The sequence below is a fragment of the Ictalurus furcatus genome, chromosome 26, assembly GCF_023375685.1.
Source record: "Ictalurus furcatus strain D&B chromosome 26, Billie_1.0, whole genome shotgun sequence".
NCBI lineage: Eukaryota > Metazoa > Chordata > Actinopteri > Siluriformes > Ictaluridae > Ictalurus > Ictalurus furcatus.
This window is the reverse complement of record NC_071280.1, coordinates 10,352,999-10,378,301: the sequence shown is the minus strand read 5'-3', so window position 1 is coordinate 10,378,301 and position 25,303 is coordinate 10,352,999. Positions and strand designations below refer to the sequence as shown.

General features: G+C 39.5%; 3 protein-coding genes across 4 annotated transcripts in view; 1 reads left to right on the top strand and 2 right to left on the bottom strand.

Annotated features, from left to right (window-relative positions):
- The window catches only part of pdcd11 (programmed cell death 11), a 31,545-nt gene extending 20,115 nt beyond the window's left edge, over window positions 1-11,430 (top strand). The window contains exons 21-36 of the mRNA XM_053615197.1: window positions 48-110; window positions 418-514; window positions 631-720; window positions 3,399-3,504; window positions 3,849-4,026; window positions 4,396-4,452; window positions 4,767-4,889; window positions 5,032-5,154; window positions 6,580-6,751; window positions 7,858-8,031; window positions 8,205-8,357; window positions 8,593-8,843; window positions 9,468-9,636; window positions 9,803-9,956; window positions 10,124-10,289; window positions 10,896-11,430. Coding sequence (XP_053471172.1) covers window positions 48-110; window positions 418-514; window positions 631-720; window positions 3,399-3,504; window positions 3,849-4,026; window positions 4,396-4,452; window positions 4,767-4,889; window positions 5,032-5,154; window positions 6,580-6,751; window positions 7,858-8,031; window positions 8,205-8,357; window positions 8,593-8,843; window positions 9,468-9,636; window positions 9,803-9,956; window positions 10,124-10,289; window positions 10,896-11,067 — 2,248 coding nt within the window. The 3' untranslated portion in view covers window positions 11,068-11,430. The remainder of the gene's footprint in view (window positions 1-47; window positions 111-417; window positions 515-630; window positions 721-3,398; window positions 3,505-3,848; window positions 4,027-4,395; window positions 4,453-4,766; window positions 4,890-5,031; window positions 5,155-6,579; window positions 6,752-7,857; window positions 8,032-8,204; window positions 8,358-8,592; window positions 8,844-9,467; window positions 9,637-9,802; window positions 9,957-10,123; window positions 10,290-10,895) is intronic.
- A 64-nt stretch (window positions 11,431-11,494) lies between these two features.
- zgc:175214 (uncharacterized protein LOC557610 homolog) lies at window positions 11,495-18,330 on the bottom strand. 2 transcript variants are annotated; one of them, XM_053615200.1, is made up of 6 exons: window positions 17,094-18,265; window positions 15,864-16,014; window positions 14,821-14,863; window positions 14,139-14,180; window positions 13,682-13,764; window positions 11,495-12,272 (listed from the first exon to the last, which is right to left on the bottom strand). In XM_053615200.1, the coding sequence occupies exons 1-6, from the start codon at window positions 17,116-17,118 to the stop codon at window positions 12,155-12,157; spliced, it is 462 nt and encodes a 153-aa protein (XP_053471175.1). In that variant the 5' UTR covers window positions 17,119-18,265; the 3' UTR covers window positions 11,495-12,154. The 2 variants fall into 2 exon arrangements, with proteins under 2 accessions (XP_053471175.1, XP_053471176.1); XM_053615201.1 differs by having other exon boundaries at window positions 12,135-12,272; window positions 14,116-14,180; window positions 17,094-18,330.
- A 2,669-nt stretch (window positions 18,331-20,999) lies between these two features.
- LOC128602206 (calcium homeostasis modulator protein 1) lies at window positions 21,000-23,810 on the bottom strand. The gene is made up of 3 exons (XM_053615862.1): window positions 23,693-23,810; window positions 22,851-23,444; window positions 21,000-22,681 (listed from the first exon to the last, which is right to left on the bottom strand). Exons 2-3 carry the CDS (start codon window positions 23,403-23,405, stop codon window positions 22,070-22,072), a joined length of 1,167 nt encoding a protein of 388 aa, XP_053471837.1. The 5' UTR covers window positions 23,406-23,444; window positions 23,693-23,810; the 3' UTR covers window positions 21,000-22,069.
- Between the last annotated feature and the right edge of the window lie 1,493 nt (window positions 23,811-25,303).

Sequence of the window (25,303 nt, the reverse complement as noted above, 5' to 3'; positions counted from 1 at the left end):
TTTGATTTTGAAATCGTGATCACTTTAATGCCTGTTTTGCTCTGCAGGTTTCTCCCCATCACACATCCCAACTTTGTCTTCTCTGTGCCTGAGCTCACACTTCTCCCCAGGTACATGAAACATTGTTAGCTCAGTAACATGGTTTGTTTACCAGTTTCACTACATTAATACAGGAGCATCTCAAAAAGTTTGAATATCGTGGAAAAGTACTTTTTTTTTTTTTTTTTTTTCCCTTCCTTCTGTAATTTATATATTTATTTATTAATATTTAACTGAAAATTAACTAAATATTTCACTTGATGCGTAATGAATCTAGAGTTTAAGGAAGTTCTACTTTTTGAATGAAACTACTGGAAAAAATGAACTTTTCCATGATATTCAAATATTTTGAGATGCACCTGTACACCTTTCTTTCAGTCAAATGAATGAAGATGTGCCTGTCGCCTCACTGGAGAACAAGCCTACACCGGAGAGCTATAACCCCGGACAGGAGCTCATATGCTATGTATCTAAAGTAAGCGTTGTGTTTATGTAAGCGTGCCAGTTTTCAGCAAAAGTTGGTATCATGGCACTTTAATTAATTAATAAATAAATAAATAATAAATAAATGTTCCTTTCACTTGTGTACAGTACATTCCACGGTCAAAGTCTCTTGAGGTTGCTGTGTCTCCGACCCTCTTTGGATACGTGGAGCTGATGGATATGATCACTAAACGTAGAGTGAGTAAACCAGTTTTTACTAGATTAGGACTCAAACTGTGCTGATTATAAACTACAGCTCACATTTACTGCTAGTTGCTGATGGTGGACAAAGGACCTTTAACTGCAGTAATAAAAGTAGAATTACGCATAGTACACACAGTTTCCAGAGAAACGGGATGTTCAGATGTGCAGGCAAAGTGCTTCTGAGGCCAGTTTATATTTGAAATGATTAAAAATGTGAGGAATAATCATAATGTACATAGTACTTGTTGAGATCTACTTTTTAAAATGCTGTGGTTCAATGCACAATGCAACTTCAGTTCAGACATTTTGCAGATCACATACAAAGTAGTGATCATGTTGGGCAGCTGATGATGAAAAAGACCAGGTGATGTTTTTCCAGACTTTATCTGTCAAGTTTCGGTGAACCTGTGCCCACTGTAGCCTCAGATTCAGGTTGCTGGCTGACAGGAGTGGAACCCGATGTGGTCTTCTGCTGCTGTTGTCGATCTGCCTCAAGGTTTAACGCATTGAACTGCTTTTCTGTTCATCACGGTTGTAAAGAGTGGTTATTTCAGTTACCATAGGCTTCTTGTTATTGAACTGAGTTTGTGCCAAAAGTATTGAACATAACTTTTTTTTTTTTTAAAGAAATTAATGAAAATCTACACTGAAAGAGAAGAAAAACACTCTGAAACTGAAAACACTTAACTCTGTGGCAAAAAAATTTTAACGTTGTCTTCAAATAAACATCCTTCTTTGTTTTTTTTTCACCAATCATGGTTTATGAATGCGCTGCCAGAGTTTTCGTTTAAGCTCTGCGAGTTTACGTTCGCCATTCTGGCTCACACCTCTAGTGTGGGTGGGCTTAGCAGTGATTTACTCTCATTGGCCAGTGCGATTTGGATCGGCAGCTCGAGTGTCCGGATGAGGAGGAGGCGGATGATGACGCCGAAGCGTCATGCCGCTCCTGAGAGCTCATCTCGGAAGAAATAGTCCTACGAGTCTAAACAAAAACTCAAATATTCATTGCAAACTAATATACTGCGCAAACAAAAAATTTGAAAGCGTAAATGGAAACTCTGGCTGAACCACGATGAGAGAAAGCGAAGCTTAGAAAACTGTTAACAAAGGAGTGTTTTTCTTCTTTCTCGTTGTATATTTTTGTTCGTTTCTTGAAAAGTTATGTTCAATAATTTTGGCACAAATGATTTAATTCCATATCCTGTCGGCTCAAAGCCAGGCTGGCCATTCTCCTCTGACCCCTTTCATCAGCACAGCGTTTCCACCAGCAGAACTGTCGCTCACTCAATGTTTTATTGTGTTTTTGCACCATTCTGTGTGAACTCCATAGAGTCTGTTGTGCGTAAAAATTGCAAAAGATCGCCAATTTCTGAAATACTCAAACCAACCCTACTGGCACTATCAACAGTGCCACAGTCAGAGTCACTGACTACATGGACAGCAGTAATCTAATTATTGACCTTATTCTGAATAAGACAATATTCTAATTAAGGTGTTTACATGAGTTGCTTTTAGAATACTCCTGTCATGTTCCTGTTTTACATGTTCTAGAACATAGGGCGATTAACGGCACACGTCATTACGTCCCTCCAGAATTTCACGTATCAGCATACAGTCCGTCTTCGTTATGGTATCCTATACAGTTTCCGTGTTTCATTTTTAATTTCATGAAAGATTCAAGTGCAGTTAATTATTTGTCGTGCTATACATGCAAATAGACGACTGCTTGAAGCCGTGGGCTGCGTCCCAAACCGCGTACTTACCGTCTATATAGTATATAGAGATGCGTGTATTTCTCCTACTATATAGTAGGTAAGTACACAGTTTCGGACGCAGCCTTGCTCTCTTGTTTACTGTCAAACGGGTGAGCACCTCCATGTGTGTACGTGTCCTGTCGCAAAATGCGGTGAAAACTCCCACATTAAGGTGTGCACATGTCTATAATGTGACTAAAACAAGAATACTCCCCACGTCTTAATTCGATTTGTGTTCACTTCGAGTATGACTTTAATCAGATTAAGGTCATCAATAATCACTGTTTACATGATAGCTTCTTAATCAGAGTATTGTCTTAATCGGGTTAATACCGGGTTATTGTTGTCCAAGTAAATGTGCTGACTGAAATCACATTTTGTTCCCCATTCCGATGTTTGATATGCACATTAAACCGAAGCTCTTGACCTGTATCTGTTAGATCTGTGATTCTTTACTGATTAGTCAAATACATGCATTAATACATAGATGCTCCTGTTATGTATGTCAGCAGTATTCGGTTCAGTACTGCAGCGTGTGTTTAAAAAAGAAAAGCATATTATGTTTGTGATTGCCTCAGGGATTGAAACTGATGTGATCTTTTTAGTAGATCACTTGGAAACTTTTTCTTCTTAGTTTCAGTTTGGTTTCCACGCAGCTCAGCAGTATTGTGCATGAGGTAGCATAGGTTTGTAAAAGTAACTCGAATAACTAGTTCAAGGTTCAGCAGATTATTATAATGTTTTGCTGTTGTTGTTGCAAAAAACAGACACGTTTGAATGAATTAAGCAAAAAAAAAAAAAATTGAATCTGCATTAAAAGAACTGAATTTGCACATTGTTTGGAACGCTGTGTGTGGACTTTATTTGTGGTTTAAAAACCGCAATGACTCCTGGTGTTTTTCTGCTTTCCGTTCCCAGGAGGCAAATGAGCCACAAAAGCTCTTCAAACATGGCCAGTGTGTCTCCGCGAAGGTCGTCAGTATCAGCCCCAAAAAGCATCGGCATCTCAAACTTTCGCTTACAGGTATTCCCTTAAAGAAGTAGCATTGTTAATAAAACATGAAGTGCTTTTAAAAAGATAAACCATTATCTTATGCTCTCACGCAGTAATAGCAGAATGCAGTTTGAGTATCAGATACAGCTGACATCGTGGTAACGGATACTACCAAAAAAAAAAAAAAGGACTTAACATTGATTTTAGATCCACAGTATTCCGCACTGCCGGCCAACGCCAGCGTTCCCAGTGCTCTTTTAGTTTGCTGAGTCATATGCTGAATACACACGCACACACACACACATCCTGCTGCGATCATGACGCACAGTAAGTGGCTCCTTCAGGTGATCTCATTGTTTCCTGTGTTTCCATAGGGACGCGCACTCTCGAGACCGGGGTCGTTACCATGGGCATGGTGTGGAAAAGCATCCCCCACGTGGGCTTGCTTCTGAAGCTGCCGTGTGGGAATTTCGGCCTTGCACGTATAACCGATTTAACAGACGAATACGTGGACGCTCCGTTTGAGCAGTTCAAAGAAGGCCAGGTGGTCAGGTATGAGTATCTGTGTGTATGGATTGAAACCAAATCACGCAACAGAAATTGGATCAAAGTGCTGCACCATGAGGTGAAGTGAATTTGGTCACCAACCCTCTTTCTTGAGATCTACAGCACATTCCTACAGGTTTCCTCTCCAAACACACCTGTTTTAGTTAATCAAGAACTTCTTAAGGCAATGCTGGGCATGATTATGGTTGGAGCTAAAGTCTTCAGGAAGGTAGGTCTCCAGGAACAGGGTTGGTGACCACTGGACTGCATCAAAAGCACAATATATAATAAGACAATGCAGTAAAAGACAGATGTAAGGAAAGTAAGATGAAAAGGAGGTGTTTATTCACTTTTGCATGTGTCTACACTCTACAGATGCTGTGTTGTTGGCAAGGAAGGCTGGAGGTTCCTGTTGTCTCTACGCCCGTCCAGGTACATTACAGCAGTGCTTCACAAAGCGGGGTCCGTGATTTTTGTCTTGTTTGATGATTGTTGGTTGTGATTTCCACCACCATCAAAAATGCAAAGTTATTATATTTGTTATTGAGTTCTTATGTCTTAGATAATAACTCGTTCGACTTGGATTTCATGCACCGCAGTATTCACTGGTCCAGACACCATGTTAAGACACAAACACAAAATGAAACTGTCCTGGTTTGATTTTGTGTATATTGTAGAGCGGGCAATATAAATAGTAGTCCATGTTGGTTTTTTCCTTCTCCATTTCTTCTGCTGAATGTATGTAGGATCAAGCCTGGTAAAGCCTTGCCAGTCAAAGACGTGGACATCAACTCTGTCTCGGATCTCGAGGTGGGACAGGTCATCCAAGGTTATGTAAAGAACGTTGGAGAACGGGGCATATTCGTGAGGTACTAAAGATTTTATTCGGATCCTGTCTGGGTTTTTTTTTGGCCTGTCTTATGTGTGTTTCTCAAATGGTAATTTGAAGTAAAAGTAATTTGGCGTTTTTACAACCAGTAACTAGGAATTTGTTCTGTTTACTAATAAAAGGTTATCCAGATCAGTCGTCGGAAGAGTCCTGTTCCAAAACGCCACAAACTACTTTGCAAGCGACACCGATCTCTTCTTCAAATACGTCTCCCAGAACACACTGCTGACAGCCAAAATTCTCTGGTAAGACTGCACAGACGCTGTATAATGGGTCTGGAAATCTTTTAATCTTTTATAAGTATCTATCGGAGTTAATGTTTTCTCGAGGAGCCAGGCTTATAAAAGGCATGAAGTGCTATACGCTACAGGAGTCTTGTTCGGGTCTACGATTAAATTTTTTTAAAAAAAAAACTTTATTATGTAGTAGTATGAAAGTACTTTAGTAGTAGTATGAATGTATATCATTTGGTGCGTTTTGTCTGAAATCAAAACCTGAGGAACTTCCTAAGGCTAGATGATAGTTATCATTCCCCTCCGTCTTCCTTCAGAGCCCAGTCATCATCTTAGATCTTAGACCCCATTAAGTTTAAAAAAAAAAAAAAAAAAAAGTTTTGGTTTTCAGCCATTTTTCCAGTTACTGCAGCTTTCTCCACACTAGCATCAGCTCAAACCCCCTCCATTTGCTCAAAATCGATCAGAACTTAGCAGGCCGTCTTCTCTCTAATACTCAGCCTTGGCAGCATATTACATCACTGTGTATTCACACTGGCTTCCTGTAAAAAATAAATAAATAAAAATTTAAAAATTCCCCATCACCTACAAATGTTGCTCTGATTAGTCTTTTTATTTTCTTTTATTTGCCTTATCTTCTCATCTCCTGCCAACACACTCATATCTTCAGATCTTCCATGTTCCTTGCATCTCGCACGCTTCCTGTTGTAAAATCTGTTGTTTTTTTCTTTTTTTTTTTCTCTCCAAATGTACACTCTGTCTAACCTGTAATGACATGTCGCTTTTCCACCGAACAGCTTGACACAGCTTGATTAACAGATTAGGACCTAGGGTTAATCATATCCCGAGAGCACCGTTTCCCATCACTTGTGAAAGTAGGAGTTCAAAGGAGCAGTAAAATACTACTCCAAATTACTTTAAAATGAAACCAGGCATGTCACAAAGCATGATGTGAACCCCACAACGTGAAACATTGAGTACGAAGCACATCGAGTGCTTTCTTAATTGCAGTGTGCATACCCAAACAGCCAAATATGCCAATGCTTTGTTTTTTGTAATGAGATTACAGATACATTCGAGTGTAGACTTGATCATACATTACAGTATACCAAAACCATGTCATTCCTGTAGCTCTATCTCAAATGCAGCTCTACACCAGACACGGTATGATGAAATATAGAAAATGAAACTAATAAAATTAGGTAAGATAATACAAAATTCTGTAAACAACTATTTCTCTCTCTCTCTCTCTCTCTCTCTCTCTCTCTCTCTCTCTCTCTCTCTCTCTATATGTATGTATGTATGTGTGTATGTGTGTATGTATGTGTGTGTACGTGTTCATTATTATCACGACTTGCTGTAACATGTAGTAGTCATAGACTCTCTGGTAGAGATTTCCCAGTGTGGAATTTGCCAAATATCTGTGTTTGTGTTCAGCATTGACACAGAGACCAGCCATGTGGACCTCTCCTTGCTCCCAAAGGACACTGGTAAAGCAGACATTCTCCCAGAATCCCTTGGGCTTCCGCTGCGCCTGAGGGGAAAGAAAAAGGAGGTGTGTGACCAGAGGAATACCGAGAGGAAGCGCACGATGTCTGAGAGCAAGCAGGTGTGTGTCTATCTACGTGCATTTATGGTGGATGCAAAAAATATATAAGTTTGCTACTATATAACCTGAGCTCGGGTTACTGTCTCACATGTTCTCCTCATGTCTGTATGGGTTTCCTCTTGGTTATCCTCCTCCCAAAAGCTAGTTCTATAGAGAAATAGTTTGTTTCATCCATAGTTTTTCCCAGATTCTTTGAATATTATTTAGAGATATTATGATTAACGAAGATAAACTATGTGTTATGTATCATGTCTCCCCCCTGCTTCAGCTCGACTCTTACCTCACCCCCACGTCAGTTCATCTCTCACTGACATTTCCTCATTGTTGAGTGACAAGGCAGTGCAATCACTCAAGATAGCTGTGTGTTCTCTTTAAGCAAGCACAGAAACGTAATGCTTCACTCCCAGTGTGTTTGGTGTGCCCTGTGTGATTTAAAAAAAGTTGCTTCTGGTTACTTCAGCACTGTACTGCTCTCCCCCTCTCCTCTCTTTCCCGGTACTTTGTTAATGCGTTACAAATCTATAAACAAGGCTGGTTTTCTCATAATGCGTTAAAATATTTTCGACGGGGCGATTATATAATTAGTAGTCTTTGTTTTATCTGGGCGTGGTGCCCCAAGTGTCACTTGTGTGTAGGAAACCTTGTCATTGTGGTTGTCTTCTGCTGTTGTAGGGTTGACGTGTTGTGTTTTTCTGCTCGCCGCAGTTGTGGTTATGAGTTACTGTAGCCTATCCTGTCAGCTCGAACCAGTCTGGCCATACGTACTCCTGAACTCTTCTCATCAACAAGCCGTTTCCATCTGACGCTTTTTGTTTTTTCGTACCATCCTGTGTAAAGTCTTTATTTACATCCAGTTGTGTGTGAAAATCACAGGAAAAAAGAAACGTACTCATCTGGCACCAACACCTATGCCACAGTCACTGAGAAAATCTATTGATGTTTGATGTGAATATTAACCAGAGTTATTAACCTGTATCTGCATTGTGCTGCTGCCACATGATTGGCTGATCATGGCATGAATATGCAGGGTTATAAGTATAGATGTCCCTAATAAAATGGCCAGTGAGTATAGCTCACCTGGTTTGTGTTTGCTTTTCTCTCTACAGAATGAAGCTGTACCACAGAAGAGAGTAAGGAAAGAAGAAGAAGAAGAAAAAAAGGCTTCAGAGATCAAGAAGAAGAACAAGTTAACGAAGGAGAAAGCGCAAGCTGAAGATCAGGATAGCGGAGTTGAGGTGTATTTTAGAGAAAAAGACAAAAAGGACAAAGTAAAGAAAAAGGTGAGCCTAAAACTGCTACTACTCCCTGTGCAATCAGATTCCAGGGAGGTTTTAACTACTATGTTGGATTTATGGAATAATTTTATATAATTAGATTAGGATTGGACTGATAAAAGTACACAAAACGGTCTATCTATCTATCTATTTATTTATTTATATTTTTATTTTTTAAGGGTAAAATTGAGGTTTGCGCTCCAGACGTGCCATGCAGGCTACAGGTAGCATCTGATTTCTCCTGGGACATAGCGCTGAGCGCTCTCAAACCTGCATCTTCGGCGCAAAACACATACGAGTCCAGCGATGATGAGCAAGACGATCACAGCAAGGTCTGTCTTTCACACATGTGCACACAATAATTTAGAATGCGACCTGTGCATGTGCACCAATAACAATTCATATATCGTACATGTTCATAACTTTGAGGTGCACAAATAATAAATTCATTTGCTAACATCTAGTCAGTCCTTTAACTCGACAGTTAATCACTCAGAATCGTCTTTCATCGTTGTTCTGTTTCTCCAAACTCGCGTCTCCTCAACCGGTCTGCTTTCTCTCCCCCAGACACCGAAGAAGTCTCATCGGCAGGCGGAGACGGAACGAAAGGAGGCAGAGCTCAAGCTCAGCAAACTGGAGGCGGAGCTCATGGAGCCCTTGGCGCGACCGGAGAGCGCAGAGGCGTTTGAGCGGCTGCTGCTCTCGTCTCCAGACTCGTCTCTGCTCTGGATGCAGTACATGGCCTTCCAGCTGCAGGCCACACAGATCGAGCAGGCTCGCGCTGTAGCCGAGAGAGCCCTCAAAACAATCTCTTTCAGGTGGGTGCCTGAGAATCTAGTCAGCTCCAGAATTATTGGCACCCTTGGTTTAAAAAAAAAAAGTGTTATGAAACGTCTGTGGTTTAATCTCGGACAGAAAATATTTTTAAAAATCTTTTGTGCATTCTGTCTCTCATTTTGATGAACAAATAAGGAAATTTGGCCTTTGTGTCACATTTAAACTTGATATAGGAAGTCATAGATGACTCGTTCAGTATCACTTTGCTCATGAGAAATGTTTTTGTTTTTTCAGTTTCTTTGAATGCTTCAATCAGAATAAAAAAATTTAATGAACACATATTTGTCAGTGCGAGAATAACCTGAGATAAACCTTTTTACCCATTTTTACCGAGGGTGCAGATTGTGTGTAGGTCTGTATGCACAGTTCAGTGTTAAATTATGGTGGGTTGGTGGTTAGCACGTTTGTCTCGCACCTTCAAGGTCAGGGTTTCAAATCCTGTGTGCGTTAAGCTTGCGTGTTCTCCCTGTGCATCGGGGGTTTCCTTCAGGCATTCCAGATTCCTCCCCCAGTCCAAAGACATGTTGTAGGCTGATTGGCATTTCCAAATTGTCCATAGTGTGTGAATGGGTGTGCGATTGTAATTCTCTTTTTGTGCTATGTAGGGAGGAGCAGGAGAAGCTGAATGTGTGGGTAGCTCTGCTCAACCTGGAGAACATGTACGGTACTGAAGAGAGCCTTCAGAAAGTGTTTGAGCGAGCCATTCAGTACTGCGAGCCCATGCCTGTCTACCAGCAGCTGGCAGATATTTATGCCAAGTCCAACAAAATCAAGGTGAGAATCTGCCCCTTTAATCTGGTATTTTACATTCATTTAGAGACTTTTTTTTTTCTTTGCCGTACATCATGTATTTGAAATTGAAAGCATTTTGACACTTCTTTTCAAGTTTATTTATTAACTGCTATGTGCATGTCTTCCAAATCTGTGTGTGTGCATGTAGGAAGCAGAGAACTTGTATAAGAACATGGTAAAGCGCTTCAGGCAGGAGAAGGCCGTATGGCAAAGTTACGGGTCCTTCTTGCTGCGTCAGGGACAGAGCGATGCTGCCAATGCTCTCCTCCAGAGGGCGCTGCAGAGTCTGACCAATAAAGAGCGTAAGCAAATGTTTTTACATATTCCATTCACACGCTGGTGCTAGCTATGATCTTAACTTGCCAGTATTGCACTTTTACAGTCGTTTGATGTATTTTAGTTATTTGTTCAGCGTAATTTTTTTTATTTATTTTTATGCTGGATAATTGACTACATTTTACCATTACAGATGTGGACCTGATAGTCAAATTTGCTCGGTTGGAGTTCCAGTACGGGAATGAAGAGCGAGCAAAGGCCATGTTCGAAAAGGTCCTGAGCACCTACCCCAAACGCACAGACGTGTGGTCTGTTTTTATAGACCTGATGATGAAGCACAGCTCACAGAAAGATGTCAGGTGGGTTGCTGGTTAGTTGTAGGGACTAACAACAGAAAACATGCTCTTGTAAGAGAAAACGTCTGTATATGTCCTTTATATAGGACTTAGTTTGCAGATCCAAAACATAGATTACAGACCTCGGCCATATTTGTCATACATGGATTATTGAGTTAGCTTGATTGGACTGATTATTTGACATGATTCATCTAACTTTAAACCGTCAAAAAGATTACATTGCTCTGATGAGAGTCTACGGATAGACGTTTTTAATTGGTGTAACACAGTGAGGTGAGACATAGTGCCATTGCCACCTGCAGCATCATCTGGGGAAAACCCTTCACTTTGTCAAAATATTTGATGTTTTCTACTGTATATAGTTCTAAAATGACAGCTTTTCTTGAACATCAAGGATCTCAACCAGAAGCACAGTTCTAGCATTTTCTAACATAATTCATTACAATTAAATAAATAAATACAATTAAAATGCCGGTTATCAATTTAATCTATTTAAGCCCTGGTAAAGTCCAGGCGAAAACCGAAATTTGAGCTAGTTATATCCATTGTCAAAGCTAAATTGAGCATGAACAAATCCACAATGAAATCTGAATTGATCCTCCTCTCTAGGGCTCTCTTTGATCGTGTGGTACACCTGAGTGTGTCTGTGAAAAAGATCAAGTTCTTCTTCAAGCGCTACCTGGACTACGAGAAGAAGCACGGCACACCAGAGAGCATCCAAGCAGTCAAGCAGAAAGCCATGGAGTACGTGGAGTCAAAAGGGACTGACGCTGCTAACTAGAACAGGCAGTCATTGTGGAACCATTAATCATGGGAACCAATAAACATGAGGACAGTAATCCTAATCTTGTGGCTTTGGAAGGACTGAATGCATCTTCATTACTCTATTATCTCCGGTTCTTTGGTAAAATTGCATCAGTTTTGCTTGCCTGGATTCTTTTGTGGAATCTAATTTGACGGACTTAATAGGACTGATGAACAGACATCAGCCTTTTAACCAGAAGAAAAACAAAGCAGATGATTAAGAGGATGGGAAGTACATTTTTTTAAAAATTGAGATTGAAGGGGTGGGCGGGGGGAGTTTGTAATGATATTATGAATGCAAGATTTTGTAAGTGAATGAATTAAAATGTTCCAAATCAGGCACTCTTTGTATAAAGAGCTTTATCCACAAAACATTTTATTCCAAAAAAACAACAAAAAACACATCAAACTATACAAAAAAAAAAGTGGCAATAGATTGGCCCTGATACATATTCAGTAATGGGGAAGTACAGTTTTACTGCTGATTATTAGTTCATATCTTCATATTTCTTCTTTTAATCACTATACAAGGCCCAGTAAAGACTTGCAGTGCCTTTTGAACAGAACAACACATTTTATCTACATACTATAGCCTTTTAACTTCAGGCCAAAACTGACTGATTATCATGCATTTATATTGTGTCTGCTTAGTTACACACTGTGTTTGTGAACAGTGCTTGTCATACACTTGCTGCAGTTCAGTGTTGTTTCTCATTAGTTGCTTAGAGGTGCCTCGTGAGACGAAACCGCTGAGCTGTTTACCTGCCTCTTGCCCCACTTCTCGTACCTTGCTAAGGAACACTGGTCTAATCGCAAAGTCAAAGAAATGGCAAGTGTTTTTGCTTCTTGCCAATTAGGTGCTACTTCTCAAGTCCACTAGGCCTCCAGGGGTTGGTGCATATGGAGGTTGGATTTAGTCTCCTCCAGTGGTGGCGTTTGGATCTTGTGTGCTCCGAGTTTGGCAGTTGTGGAGACGATAAACATGGGCGTGGCCCAAGGGTTTTTGCAGTTGTGCCTTTTTTTTTTGTTTTGTTTTTATTTTTATTTTTTTTATTTATATAGGATCACACCTCCTCAGGGTCTTGTGGCCCCTCTGTTCCACGGGGTGTGTTGTGCAGTCGTATGATGGGCTTGTTGCACATGGGGCAAACACTGCGAATCTCCAGCCATTTCAACAGGCACCTGAAAAGAACAGTATGAGAATATCATAGCTTAATGAGAATCATCTTTACATTTTTGGGGGGTTTTTTTATGGAAAAAAAACATTTATATAGAACTACTCTAGTTTGTATGGTGCTTTCCCTTCATTTAATTTGACAGTTTTTAGGCAAGCAACTTGCAATCTAACGCGAGACGTTCAAAACCAAACAAAGGCCCAGCAATGGCTTGCTGGAAGTCCTCAGAATTGAACTGGCAACATTCCAGTGACTAGTAACTGACCTCAAGTACGTTACCAAGTCCCTACTTGTAATCACCACAAAAACAAAGCATTGTGCCACACCCACTGACATAACAGCCAAACTTTAAACTTGACCTGCACTGTAAAAACATGTACACATGCCGCAAGCATCAAATATAAAATTGTTTATATCAAATATAAAATTTTGTTTTTATAAAACTGGTGAGGAGTTGATTTATTTATTTATTTATTTATTTTTTAATTCCTCTCGTGCAATTCCTCTTATTTTAGTTGGTTCTATTTCCCAAAACATAAACAATTGAGTAGCCTAATTTAAACTATCATGAGCAGGCAGTTACTAAGGATGAATTTCCATCCATCCATTTTCTGCTTCACTTATTCTGCACAAGGCGGGGGCACCCTGGATGGGGTGCCAACTCATTACAGGGCACAACTGTGCACACAACTGACATCACGGACAATTTAGAGATTCCAATCAACTTACAATGCATGTCTTTGGACTGGGGGACGAAACCGGAGTACCCGGAGGAAACCCCAGAGGCGTGGGGACAACCCCGTAGCTGGAGGTGAGAGGCAAACATGCTAAACACTGAGTCACCGTGCTCGCCTGAGGATGAATTTATGAACACTACACGGTCATGTTAATGAATGTGGTCTTTTATTAGACCACTCAGTTGTGCCTGCATGCACACCTCGAGTCTCAACCTGATGCATGGTTACATCCCTAATATAAACTACGTTAAAGAAATCATTTTTAAAACTCATTCTCATGTGGCTAACAATGAAAGAAACTAGTACTCATGACCTCCTTTGTGTCATGCTGACTGGCCTTACTAGCGCATCATTAGCAGCGTTAGCACTTTAAAGCTCTGAGCTATTTTCAGTGTAAGTGGAAGCCACAAGCAAAGACTTGCAAATATCAAACGTGTAAGTGCTAACTGATGCTGGTGTGGAACTTGTCATAAGATGCTTTAATTTTTTATATATATATTTTAGCTGCTGTTGGCGTAGTGCTTGACATCCATATCCCTGCCAAAGCTTTTGTGGTCTGTCTCATTTGGCAAGTCTTTGATAACCACGTTTTACAGGCTCCCATTTTTGACTGCAGCAGTGTTTTTGTTCTATCATTCTTTTTTGATGTTTTCTGGAATTAGCTTGAATTAGTGCTTACTTCTTATGGAAGGTGTGCGAGCATGGACACACGCCCAGCTCATCCCGGGCTTTAAATTCCTCCAGACAGACTGCACACGGTTGCTGTAGAAGACAGATCAGACACATGCTTCATTTTTGAGGACTTTAAACAATGTAGTTAACAATAAAGCTCATCATGCTTTGTGGGTACTGGGCTGATCTAGCAAAAAATGTCTCTTCAGGGTCTCTTTAGCTGACATATGTAGAATATTATAGTCCTGAGACATAATTATTAAAATCCACCTGCATTCTAAAAATGTATGAAAAACAATTTGGTAGTGAGAGATTTCCTCCTTGAGGTTTGAAAACCAGGCCAGATGGAAGGTAGAAAGAAAGTGCATCAACTTTACACCCACACACCCACATCGTATCTGAAAGCCAAGACGTATAGTTTACACGTGAACACAAATTCACCAAATGAGAGCTTGCACACGTACTCCAAGTAGGCTCAGCTTCTTCCCTGCCCCTTTCAGCACCACCTGTTAGGAGAAATATGAAGGAAACGTGAGGAAATCAGACAACACTATCACATTTGCTTGTTATTCTTCACATAAAATCCAATGACTGTATTACTCCATAGCAGCTTGTTTACCAGCCATTTAATAGCATGAATGTTGTTCAGTTGTTGCATTTCTTCGCCAATTCGATGGCCGCTTAGTTCAAGTGCGGCCCATAAACCGAACTGGCAGATGACACGGTTTATACGCTTGCCAAATGTCTTGTGTCAAGCTAGTATGCTCACACCACACATATAAACCCACAGTACTGCAAGATAATCGTCTGAAGGTCATCTATGAGGAGTGAGATTGGGTTTCATGGTGACGACTACAGCGCTTATTCTATATTTACATCCACTGTTCTTAACCCACAGATCCTGCATGTTAGTAGGATTAAATAACGGCTGTTGCCATGACAAAACAGTGTATCTCCAAAGTTCTAGTGGTAACTTTGACAAGCTCCATCATTTTCAGAAGATGGAAGAACTAAGCCTTCTTTTTTCACCTCAGAAACATTTAACCTTCCATGAAGGAACAAAGTAGACCATATGCTTCAACTTAAATTTCGAGCAGGGGTTACAACGTTTTTTTCCATGTCATAATTGTAGCCATATTACAGTACCTCATTGTAGCTGTATTGTTGTCTTGTGTCTTGTTGCTTCAACCTGCAGAGACAAAAAAACAAAAAAACATCACGACCACCCATATTTCCTGTGTGTGTTACAATACCACACATACTTCATGTGCATAAACCAAATACTGGTTTATGCTAACACATTATTATATAAAGATTCCACTTCCTAAAACCCATACTGGAGATAGTGTAGATTTGTACCTAAGGACTGTTGCTATAATCATAAAGACTGTCCTGGACTGTGCTCATCCCAGGACTTTTTTTCACAATATGCTCATACTGAACATCCTTTAAATACGATTAGTACCGTTTGACTTAATAATTGACTTTATTTTGGTGTCACCCAGAAGAGGACGGGTTCCCTTTTGAGTTTGGTTCCTCTCAAGGTTTCTTCATGTCATTTCAGGAGGTTTTCCCTTGCCGCTGTGACCGGTGGCTTGTTCATTATAGAGCCAAATATAAATCTACATCTGGATTTCTGTAAAGCTGTTTTGTGGCAATATTTATTGTTAAAAGCACTGTATAAATAAAATGTTATTGAATTTTATATGCATTATTTTTGACAAATATCAGTGGTCAGCCATAAAAGCCAATTTGGTTGATATGCTCCTTAAAAATGAGGAAGTGGTAAGTGTGTGAGGAAACGTCCATATGAAGGAGCACTGGCCTGTTATATTGATGGGTCTGTTAGTGAACTGTTGGAAAACACCTGCAGTTCTTCTGCAGAAACCTTACACAGGTTTTGAGTAACACTTATTATTAAATGTATTATGTTTACACACATCTATGGTCAGCCATAAACGCCAGCATTTGCTGATCCATATGCGTCTTTAAAACAGAGGAAGTGGTGTGTGTTGAAATGACCACATAGTAATAGAGTTGGTCTGCTATTAAACTGTTCACAAATGAATGAAAGCCAGAGTATACGAGTGTTTCTTAAGTGTCTCGGTGACTTTTTTTTTGTTAATGCTTATGTATGGACTGTTATGTGAACATGCACCAACCGCGTGTGCACGTGTGTATGCTCGCACCTGAACAGGTAGCAACAGAAGATGACACTGAGCATAAAGATGAACAAGCCAATGCCCAGCACGATGACATAGACGTTGAGCGGCAAATGGTACAGATCTTCCGACGACATATCGCAGTGTGAACGCTGCAGTCCTACTCCGCAAAGGCAGCCTATACATAAACAAACCATTTGTTCACATAAAGATACACAAACGTGCAATCGGGAGGATCGTAAAAGCAAGGGCAAATATTTGGCCAGGAAGACCAGTGGCTTTTTGGTCGTTGTCTACACACTCTGTGCCATGGGAACTCTGGGTAATTAGCAATGCACAAAGCAAACATAGAAGACTGTGGTGCTGCCTTCAACAAAACCACCATCTGGCCCTTCAGAGATGAGCACCTTGTGTGTGTGTGTGTGTGTGTGTGTGTTATAAAGATCCCCATTCATCCAAAAAAAAAAAAAACAAGAGTTGGGGGACATATTCCTGGTCACATTCATTCATATATTACATGTGACCAAAGCAGCTAGGCAAAGAAAAGTAAAGCTGATAGTAGCCTACTGCTTTGAAATTTGATGCGTGACATCTGTTTTATTTACTCTCTAGGGCCGTGTTCAGAAATGTTTTATGGTGCGACTGTGGTTCTACACTGTATTACATGGTAGTCCCGTGGTTCTACCACCGGATAAACCCTGGCTGAAAAAAAAAAAAAACCCAAACAATACAAAAACCATCACAGAAATTCTAATATTTTTCACTACAAACCATCAACTAACCATTAAAACCATTACTAGTCCTTAATGGGATCCACTAGACATAACATGTAACCAATAGAAGGCAACAAATCACCAGTAGAGACCATTACAGTTTCCATTAACAGCAATACAATCCCCAGTATAACTATTAAAAACCATTACAAATTCAATGAGCGTTTCTAGTGTTTTGTTTTGAAGCAGCGACTAATATTCTAGCTTTATTTATTTATTTATTTATTTTAAAGTGTTCCATTATAAAGGCAACTAACATCATGGACATGGTGTTTATGGAGTGCAGTGTCAATATCAACTTTGAACTCAACCTACATGTTTACTAAGTCTTAAAACAAACACAAAGGTCCAAATGTGTGTTCTATTTTTGACATTTTTTTTAAGTCTTGACTGATTTAAAAGCGAGTAGAAGAAATGATATCGAGTTTAAAAATAATAAAATAGCCCGAACATTAACAACATTGATGAAAGTGTGTGTTCTTACCGTTACACCATTGGAATGGCTGCATGTAATCTGACACGGAACTCAGACTGAAGCGAAAGCGCCTCTCAACTGAGACTTTCACGGATTTCGTGATAGTGGTATTGTTTTGTTTGGTTTGGTTTGGTTTTGTTAGTTAGGACTCCGTGTACGTTTGTGTTAAATCTCCGAGTTTTCCGAGTCGCTGGTCTGGAAACTCGTAGAGGAGACCTGAATTTTTATGTGGTAATTATTTGTTTTTTGTCGTCATCGTTGGCTGTTGTCGATAATCTCCACACAAAAGATTTCGCCTGTGCGCCTCCACAAAGACAAAGGGATCATGTCGTGTCCTTGATATACGTTTCCTGTGTTTGGAGAATGACTCGATTTGGAGTGTTAAAGTGACACAGACTGAAGAAAATCTCACACCACGTTCAGTATGGCACACAAAAGAAGTTCATATAATCATATAAGCTTAAAAGAGTCTCATACAAGGTCTTGTGATCCTTCAAGAAGTGTTGGAGGAGGAGGGACACACACACAAAAACAAAAAGAAAAGATCCGGATTGAGGCCACACTTCATCTATAAAGACACATCCTGCAAAATGGTCTTGCTCCTGAATGACCTCTTGATAGATTTTGACAAGCTTTGTCCATCTGATGTCATTCTTCTTCTTCTCCTGGGAAAGTCCTCCTCTTTGTCTCTTTGGAAAAATGGCTGATTCGTCAAAGGTATTCCTTACGCAGGGCCCCTCCAAAAGGAAGAAGAAGAAAAGAACAACTAAGACATCCCCATACATACGTACATACAAACCCTCAAGCAGAGACTGATCTGTCTACAGGTAGACCTTGTGGTTGCATGTATGACTGTATATGCAGCCTGTATGGGGGAGTGTTTTTCTTGCCACCTCAAACCATCTGGTTCCTCAGTCCTTGAAGAGAGAGAGAAAAAAACCTACAATGGCTGATAACATTTCATCCAGAATTCCTTGCTCTATCTGGAATGGGTGTAGGGTGGAGCATTATCTACGTGTGTGTGTGTGTCTCAAGCAAGGCTATCGTTGTCCCAGAGTGTTAGCTGCTGTGTTTCTCAATGCCTCAGCCTCCCAGCTTCAGTTTGTAAACAGATCTCTGCTCATGTGATCCCCGGTTTGCCTCGCAACTCATCCACTCGCACCCTCCCTCCTCACGCCCTCCCTCCGTCCTGTGTGCTATTCCCCTCCTCCAAGCTCTCTCACTCTCTCACACTCACTCTTACTTCCTCTCTTCCTCATTCTCAATGTCTCCCTTTTTCAGAGGTGACTGCAGTCAAAAGATGACCTCCCTCTCTCTCTTTCTTTCTTTCTCCCTCTCTCTCTCTATCTTTGGTTGCAGCAGACATGCAAAAGACATAAGGATGCATGTGCACTGCAGCAGGAACAACAACATTTGCAGATGAAACACAGAGAAAGCAAAATATGGATAGTCAGTGTGATGGCCCTTTTCTGTCAGACAGCAGAGACGTATATACAATGGAAAACTAAGCAGCTGTGTGTGTGGTTTAGTGTGACCTACTAAATGGCTCATGTGATAAAAGCCTTTGATTTGATCCTGTTTATGAATATCAATATCTCTACAGATGGAGAGATGGTATAAACAATGCACACTAGTAGCTTTAACAGCATTAGGCCAAAGAGCTGATGATGATGATGATCTCAGTGTCCAACCCTTATAAAGGCATTTAGTCTTTCCAGTTATGTCTAATTTATTTATGTGTAATTTTACTCTGGAAAAGAACGATGAAGATTTTATCCAAAGCGACTTAAAGAAAAGCAAAACCAATTGACATGAAGCTCAATAACACCACAAAAGCTTTGGGAAAGCATAAATGTGTGGCAGAAACCCGTTGGAACTCGGGAAAAAGTATTTGGACAGTGACACAATTTTTGTAATTTTGTCTCTGTACACCATCATAATGGATTTGAATGAAGCAATCAAGACGTGATTGAAGTGATGATGTTCAACTTTAATTCAAGGGGTTTATCAAAAATACTGCATTAACCGTTTAGGAATTACAACCATTTATTTGTGCAGAGTCCCTCCATTTTCACAGGCTAATCCATTTACATACAATCCCTCCATTTTTTCATCCTAATGATGGCTTCCTTCACTTGCATCGACACCTCTTTGGACCTCATATTGAGAGTTCAACACTTGGAATCAACTCCTTAATTTGTCATGAAATAACGAGAAAACATGCTACACCTGACCATGAAACTGCTTATTAGTCAATTGTCCAATTACTTTTGAGCCTTTGAAAATGGAGGGACTCTTAACAAATGACTGTAATTCCTAAATGGTTAATGCAATATTTTTGTTAAACCCCTTGAATTAAAGCTGAAAGTCTACACTTCAATCACATCTTGATTGATTAATTTAAAATGCATTGTGGTGGTGTACAGAGGCAAAAGTTAAAAAAAAATAATAATAAAAAATAATAATAAAAAAAAGGCAGCTGTCCAATTACTTATGGACCTGGCTATTTGCCTCTAAAGATCATGTCAGGTAAAGAATCAGTTTAACAAACACAGCAATGAATGCAGTCAGTCTGTCTAAAGATGTCTTAATCATTGCTAGTTAAGTGTGCTTCTCTGACCCAATGAATGTTAGTATGTGATCACGTTATTGGATAATTACATGCCATAGTGAAATGGATATAAGGATATAATCTAATACCAACTCTCAAAGTGCCCAGGATTCACCTGCCTCAGCAAAACAGATGTGTTTAAAATATTTAAATCTAAGATAACATAATAAGAATCATTTAATTTAATATTAATTAGAATATTAAAAAGAAATTTAGCCAACAATTCAGAACTGACTGAATTAACGAGTGATTATTTCCCCACCGATGTAGGAGTAGATAGAGATCAGTTGCCTGAAGAGACAACGATGAGGCTCATGTTTAAATGAGTGACTGATGTGGATGATGCTGATAATCAAATTGATAGCTCATTTCCCACTGTAAACTTATAATTCTTTAAAATTGGGCAGTAATGTTGTTTTCCATAAGTAGATTAGGTTCAAATTGTAGAGCTAGGCGGGTTGTCTTTCAGTGGAACTGAGATGAAATCTTCAAATGCGGTTTTCTCCTTTTTCACTTTTGGGATTTTAACCAGATTTTAAAATACTATAACGTTACTTCTGGTTGAGATACGTGCAAAAAAGAAGGTCGTTTCAGTTCTGGAAAGCCTGCCATTTTCAGACACATTAAAGTTTAGTGGAAATTTTCTCAATTTGATGATGTAAAGGTTTCCCCAGGCTGCCACACAAACAACCAGATTGCTCCAGAGTTGGGAATTTCAATAGTCTTTTGTGGCTGTCTCATATGCCGTTATTATTAGAGTACAAAGATTTTAATTTTGAATTTGCACTATATAATTGCCTATTTTTAATATTTATTAATGGTTCAACAACTGCACTTAGAATTCGAAGTCAAAGGGTTTCCCTTTATTGAAGTGCAGGGAAAAGTTTCCAAATTCTTGTCTGTGACAAGTGCACATAAACTACTGATGAGCTAGATAGAGATTAGGTGGGGAAATGCTGGATTATTCCTTTACCAAGGAAAGAAAGCCATTATTTGTCTCATAACCATTATAGTACAGCAAGATTCTTCACTTCACATATCCCAGCTTGTTATGAAGATGGGGTCAGAGCCAGCCATGATACAGCACCCCTGGAGTAGAGAGAGGGTTAAGGGCATGCTCAAGGGCCTAACAGTGGCAGCTTGGCAGTGATATAGTTTGAACCCCCAACTTTCTGATCAGTAACAGAGCACCTGAAACACCAGCTGTACCTAAAACTACTTTTTTTTTTTAAATTTAACCCATCTTAAAAAAATATGGTAAAATAATTCAATGTTATTAAAATGAATCACAGCACAGTTGTAAATATAATTATTCATATTTCATTGTTTATGTTGTATGGATAAACAAGAACAGCCTTTGGGCTGTCATACAAATCATTCAGGTCACGGAATGGCAGCACATACATGATCAAATTACATATGCATAGTCCCAGGTCCATCCACTAATAATTAGTATTTAATTCATATTGTCTGTACTATGAACGTGGACAGAATATAGTTTACTGTGCCCTCTGCTGGGACCAGAGGAATAGCACACTAACATTTTCTTTGAGTAATCTATGGCAAACATGTTAAACAAGTAAAACATACATATAATGATATAATCAGGGTTTGTGCAATATAGTGATATGCTTACTGTCTATTAAGAACAGTAAAAATCAATTGAATAGGAAGACCTAAAATCTGATAAGAATCTTAAATCTCTCTAAAGGAACATCTATCACAAGTTTGAGAAAAGCAGACTTATGCAAATGGTGATTTTGTTTCTTCATAAGTATGCAAAGCTGCACGATGGCCTCACTTTCCTGCTTTGCAAGAGGTGGTGAGGGTCAGTGAGACGGGTGTGAGCGAAATGCGTTCGGACTCGCTTCCAGAACAGACACACAGTCTGCAGGCTACCGTATAAACAAGAGAGAAACTACTTTGATCGATTTCCAAGATATTGTGATGTTTTGTTGCCACTAGTTCACGAATTGCTAGCTGCTCTTCACAATGTTTGATGAGATGAAAGTGCTCTATAGAGCATTTACTGGACAACACCCCATAATACACACATCCCCTTACAATAGATGTTCAGTTTATGGTTGAACAGTAAATAATCGTAAGCCGTAGTCAAAGGATTCAGAAAGCAAACCAAATGCAAGGTCTTCATTCAGTTCTGTTTGAGCAAGGAATATTCCCATATTCCCATAGATGTTAGGTCTAAATCTAATTTTATTTAAATGAGAACTCAGCTTGGTCTGCAATAAACAGAAATAGTAGGTTTTTGTTCTTCTGAAAACTTTTGCCCAGGCTTAAATTTGCCTTTTTCTTTAGTGTAGCTGATTTCTGTCAGCTTTGGAATCATTTAGCAACAGCTCCACCACTAAGATTGTCAGACCTTGCTGTAATATACAGCCCACTCTTTCTTTTTAACGCTGGATGGGGAGTCATTCCAGGCGTGCCGGTTCATGGGAGCGTTACCATTCATGTAGCTGTTTCCATTTCTGGATGTGATGTGTCCATCCTCATAGTCCTTTTGATCTGTGGTAAATGTAACGTTGTCGTAGCCAGTTTTCACTCCATTTTGGCTTCCATTTACTTTCTTGTTGGCATCATCACCGGCTCCAGGCTTTCTCAGACTTAATGGAGGCTTAGATATATGCCAGTTCCACAAAACTTTATTCATGTCCTCCTGGGCATGAATGCCTAGCAGTTTATCTTCCTCTTTAGGTTGTTCATCATCATCCTCTTTACTGTCATCCCCGTGTTGGCCGTGTAAGCTGCGCATGTCCCCACTGGCACTCTCAAAGTACTGATGGATGCAGACTTTGGCAAAACTCTTGGCATGTTCCACGCAGATCTCGTCGAATATCTTGCGCTCGAGGTCAGCATAGTGTGACCAGTATTTAGTTTTGAGGAACACAGCTTGGCTGAAGCAGGGACGCATGGCGCGGACGGTGAATGCAATTAGCGTAAGGATTAACAGGAAGAGCCAGCCGAATGCCTGTGGATTTAGAGAGATAGGTGCAAAGACAACAAGCATGAAGAGTTACAATAAAGAACACAAAATAATAAACAAGTACTGTATGTAAAGGGTTTAATGAAAGGTTTTCAAACTAACAATCTAGTCTGAATCATTTATAGCCAAACATGAAAAGGTCATACTCTCATACCTGTGACACACATCGTATATACCTGGTGGCTGCTTCTCTAGAGAAAATATGCTGTCCATCAAATATGTGCTTGCAAGGAATTTTGGCAAGCAGCATTAACATCTCGTCCTCCGATAAGTTATGTCCAGTAAAATTTCCAATAACAAACTCAGACACATCCAAGTCCACACTAAATGCACAAAGGAAGCTTTTCCCATCCATTAATGTTACTGTAATCCAAACTGCAGGGGCAATCAAGGAACGCTGTGACACAGACACAAGCATATAGCGCAAAATTGCAGGATCCTTGGCTCTGTGACCCGCAGGTCGTTTCCATTCCTCGGAAAGTATAGACACGTTATTGTTCAGGACAAAGCCGAGCAGAAAGAACCAAACAGCTGGAATTACCAATACACCAATTCCATAGGAGTAGTTGTATTCAGGCATGCAGGGGCAGTTGAACTCAAAAGCGGAGTAAAGTTGAGCACTAGCCAGGGCCATAAGGCCACAAACACCATGCATGAACGACTCTTGGTTGGACTGAAGAAACTGGAACATCATACGAAACTTATCCATTTTGGCTTGTTAGGTGGATTCCTTGAAAAATGAATCTGTCTAAGAGACAAAAAATACTCAAATTTTAATACTTAAACTTGAATACTGTGAATTATTTAATTAAGGCAATGTCATGCATATTCCAACATAAAGAAGATAAATTTAAGCACAGTAAACTGTGATCAAGCACTAATTCAATCACTACTAACCGACTGATTCCTTATGATCACATATACAGTTGTATACAGAAATAGATAGATGTGATATTCTAATACGTTTAAAAATACAACAGAGTATGACATACTTACAGATTTTTCACTTAGCAGGGGGTAATTACTCTAAATTTGTGAGAAATGCTGAGTAAAATTAATTTGTGGAACAGCTGAAGTGTTGACGCAGTCTTCAGGACCGGAAAAAAGACATGTACTTCAGCTCCACCCTCCACACAAACTCTCTCTCTCTCTCTCTCTCTCTCTCTCACCTGTTGACCTATGATGTAATCTGGCAGACTCAGGTGATCGAAAACAGCATATTTACTGTATCTATTATTATTACTTCTCAGTAATTAATTGAAATCAAACAATAAGTTTAAAATATAATACAAATATAAATGTTAGATATATGATTGTTTTTTGTGTGCTTTTTTTTTCCTAGAAAAGTCCTCTCATTTACATAGCCTGACATAACCACAGACAGGCAGTGTGGTCCTAGCCAAAGTCACTGCCTCACCCTATTCAAATTTTACAGTGCCATGTCATTCTGTATGAAGCTATGATCACGGAAACACATAGTAATGAAAGACAAAATGTGACATGAAGCTCTCACAACAGTGGTAAAAAAATTTCTTATTTTGGCAAGATTAGTTTTTTTTGTTTCATTTTTTTTTACCATGATACTTTTTCTTGCTTCAAAGAATGTGTTTTGCTTAAATTATTGTACTTGTATGCTTGTAATCAAAGTATATGAACTGTGCAGCCATCAGCACTTCACTTTAGCTGCAACAATATAACACTTTATAAATAAACCTTTAGAATGTTCTATATATCCTAAAAGTAGACAAAGAGAACACAGTTAAACAAATGAGACAAAAATGAGATACATGGTCATTTAGTTATTTTAAAAAAAATGATCTAATATTACTTATCTGTGAGTGGCAAAAGTATGTGCACCTCTAGGATTAGCAGTTTGATTAGCAATTTGAATGTGAACAGGTAGTGCGTCCCAAATCGCACAGTTATGCACTATTCTACGCCATTTTGTAGTATAAATAGTGTGATTAGTGTGTTCACACTGAAACCCCCAAAAAACAAGTGCACTCTACAGTATGTTCCCGAATGATGCACTCATTCAACCGAAAAAACGATGTGTGGAATGATGGACACTTCATGCACTCAACAGTCTCAGCTTTCCATGTAGTACATGGGGAGGGGCTATATCAGGCTCAGATGCTGAACGAAAAAAATAAGAGTTTACATTGCAAGCAGCCACAGCCACAACCACAACTTACTAAGTTGATTTTAAATTGTGCAAGCAAAATTCACCTGCAGAGACGATTACGCCTCTGTCTGATGGTGACTGAGGCATAAAAGGAAACATTAACATAAACAGTAAAATGTACCAATTAATTTTTGTTACCTTTTTGGCTATTTCGCTAATGCTAGCGCCATAGCATTACGTGCGGTTAACGTTATTTGCCCTCGACCGGGAAACAACATAAACTTCCGGATAGTACAATACCAAAAGTGTGCCATTTGAGATGATACTACCCTTATAAAATTCATACACTAGACAGCAGAGTGTATAGGGCATAGTATGTCATTTGGGACACACTTTTAGAGTCAGGTGTTTTCAACTAATGGGCTGACAATCAGATGTGAGTGAGCACCCTGTTTTATTTAAAGAACAAGGATCTATCAAAG

Excerpts from the sequence above, each read along its gene's own strand:
- LOC128602206 (XM_053615862.1), bottom strand. The coding sequence starts at position 23,405 with ATGGATAAGTTTCGTATGATGTTCCAGTTTCTTCAGTCCAACCAAGAG. Across the intron at positions 22,682-22,850 it reads ATATACGATGTGTGTCACAG|GCATTCGGCTGGCTCTTCCT; the intron begins GTATGAGAGTAT and ends CTAAATCCACAG.
- zgc:175214 (XM_053615200.1), bottom strand. The coding sequence starts at position 17,118 with ATGCAGCCATTCCAATGGTGTAACG. Across the intron at positions 14,181-14,820 it reads AACAATACAGCTACAATGAG|GTGGTGCTGAAAGGGGCAGG; the intron begins GTACTGTAATAT and ends TTCTCCTAACAG. Across the intron at positions 12,273-13,681 it reads TCGCACACCTTCCATAAGAA|GTGCCTGTTGAAATGGCTGG; the intron begins GTAAGCACTAAT and ends TGTTCTTTTCAG.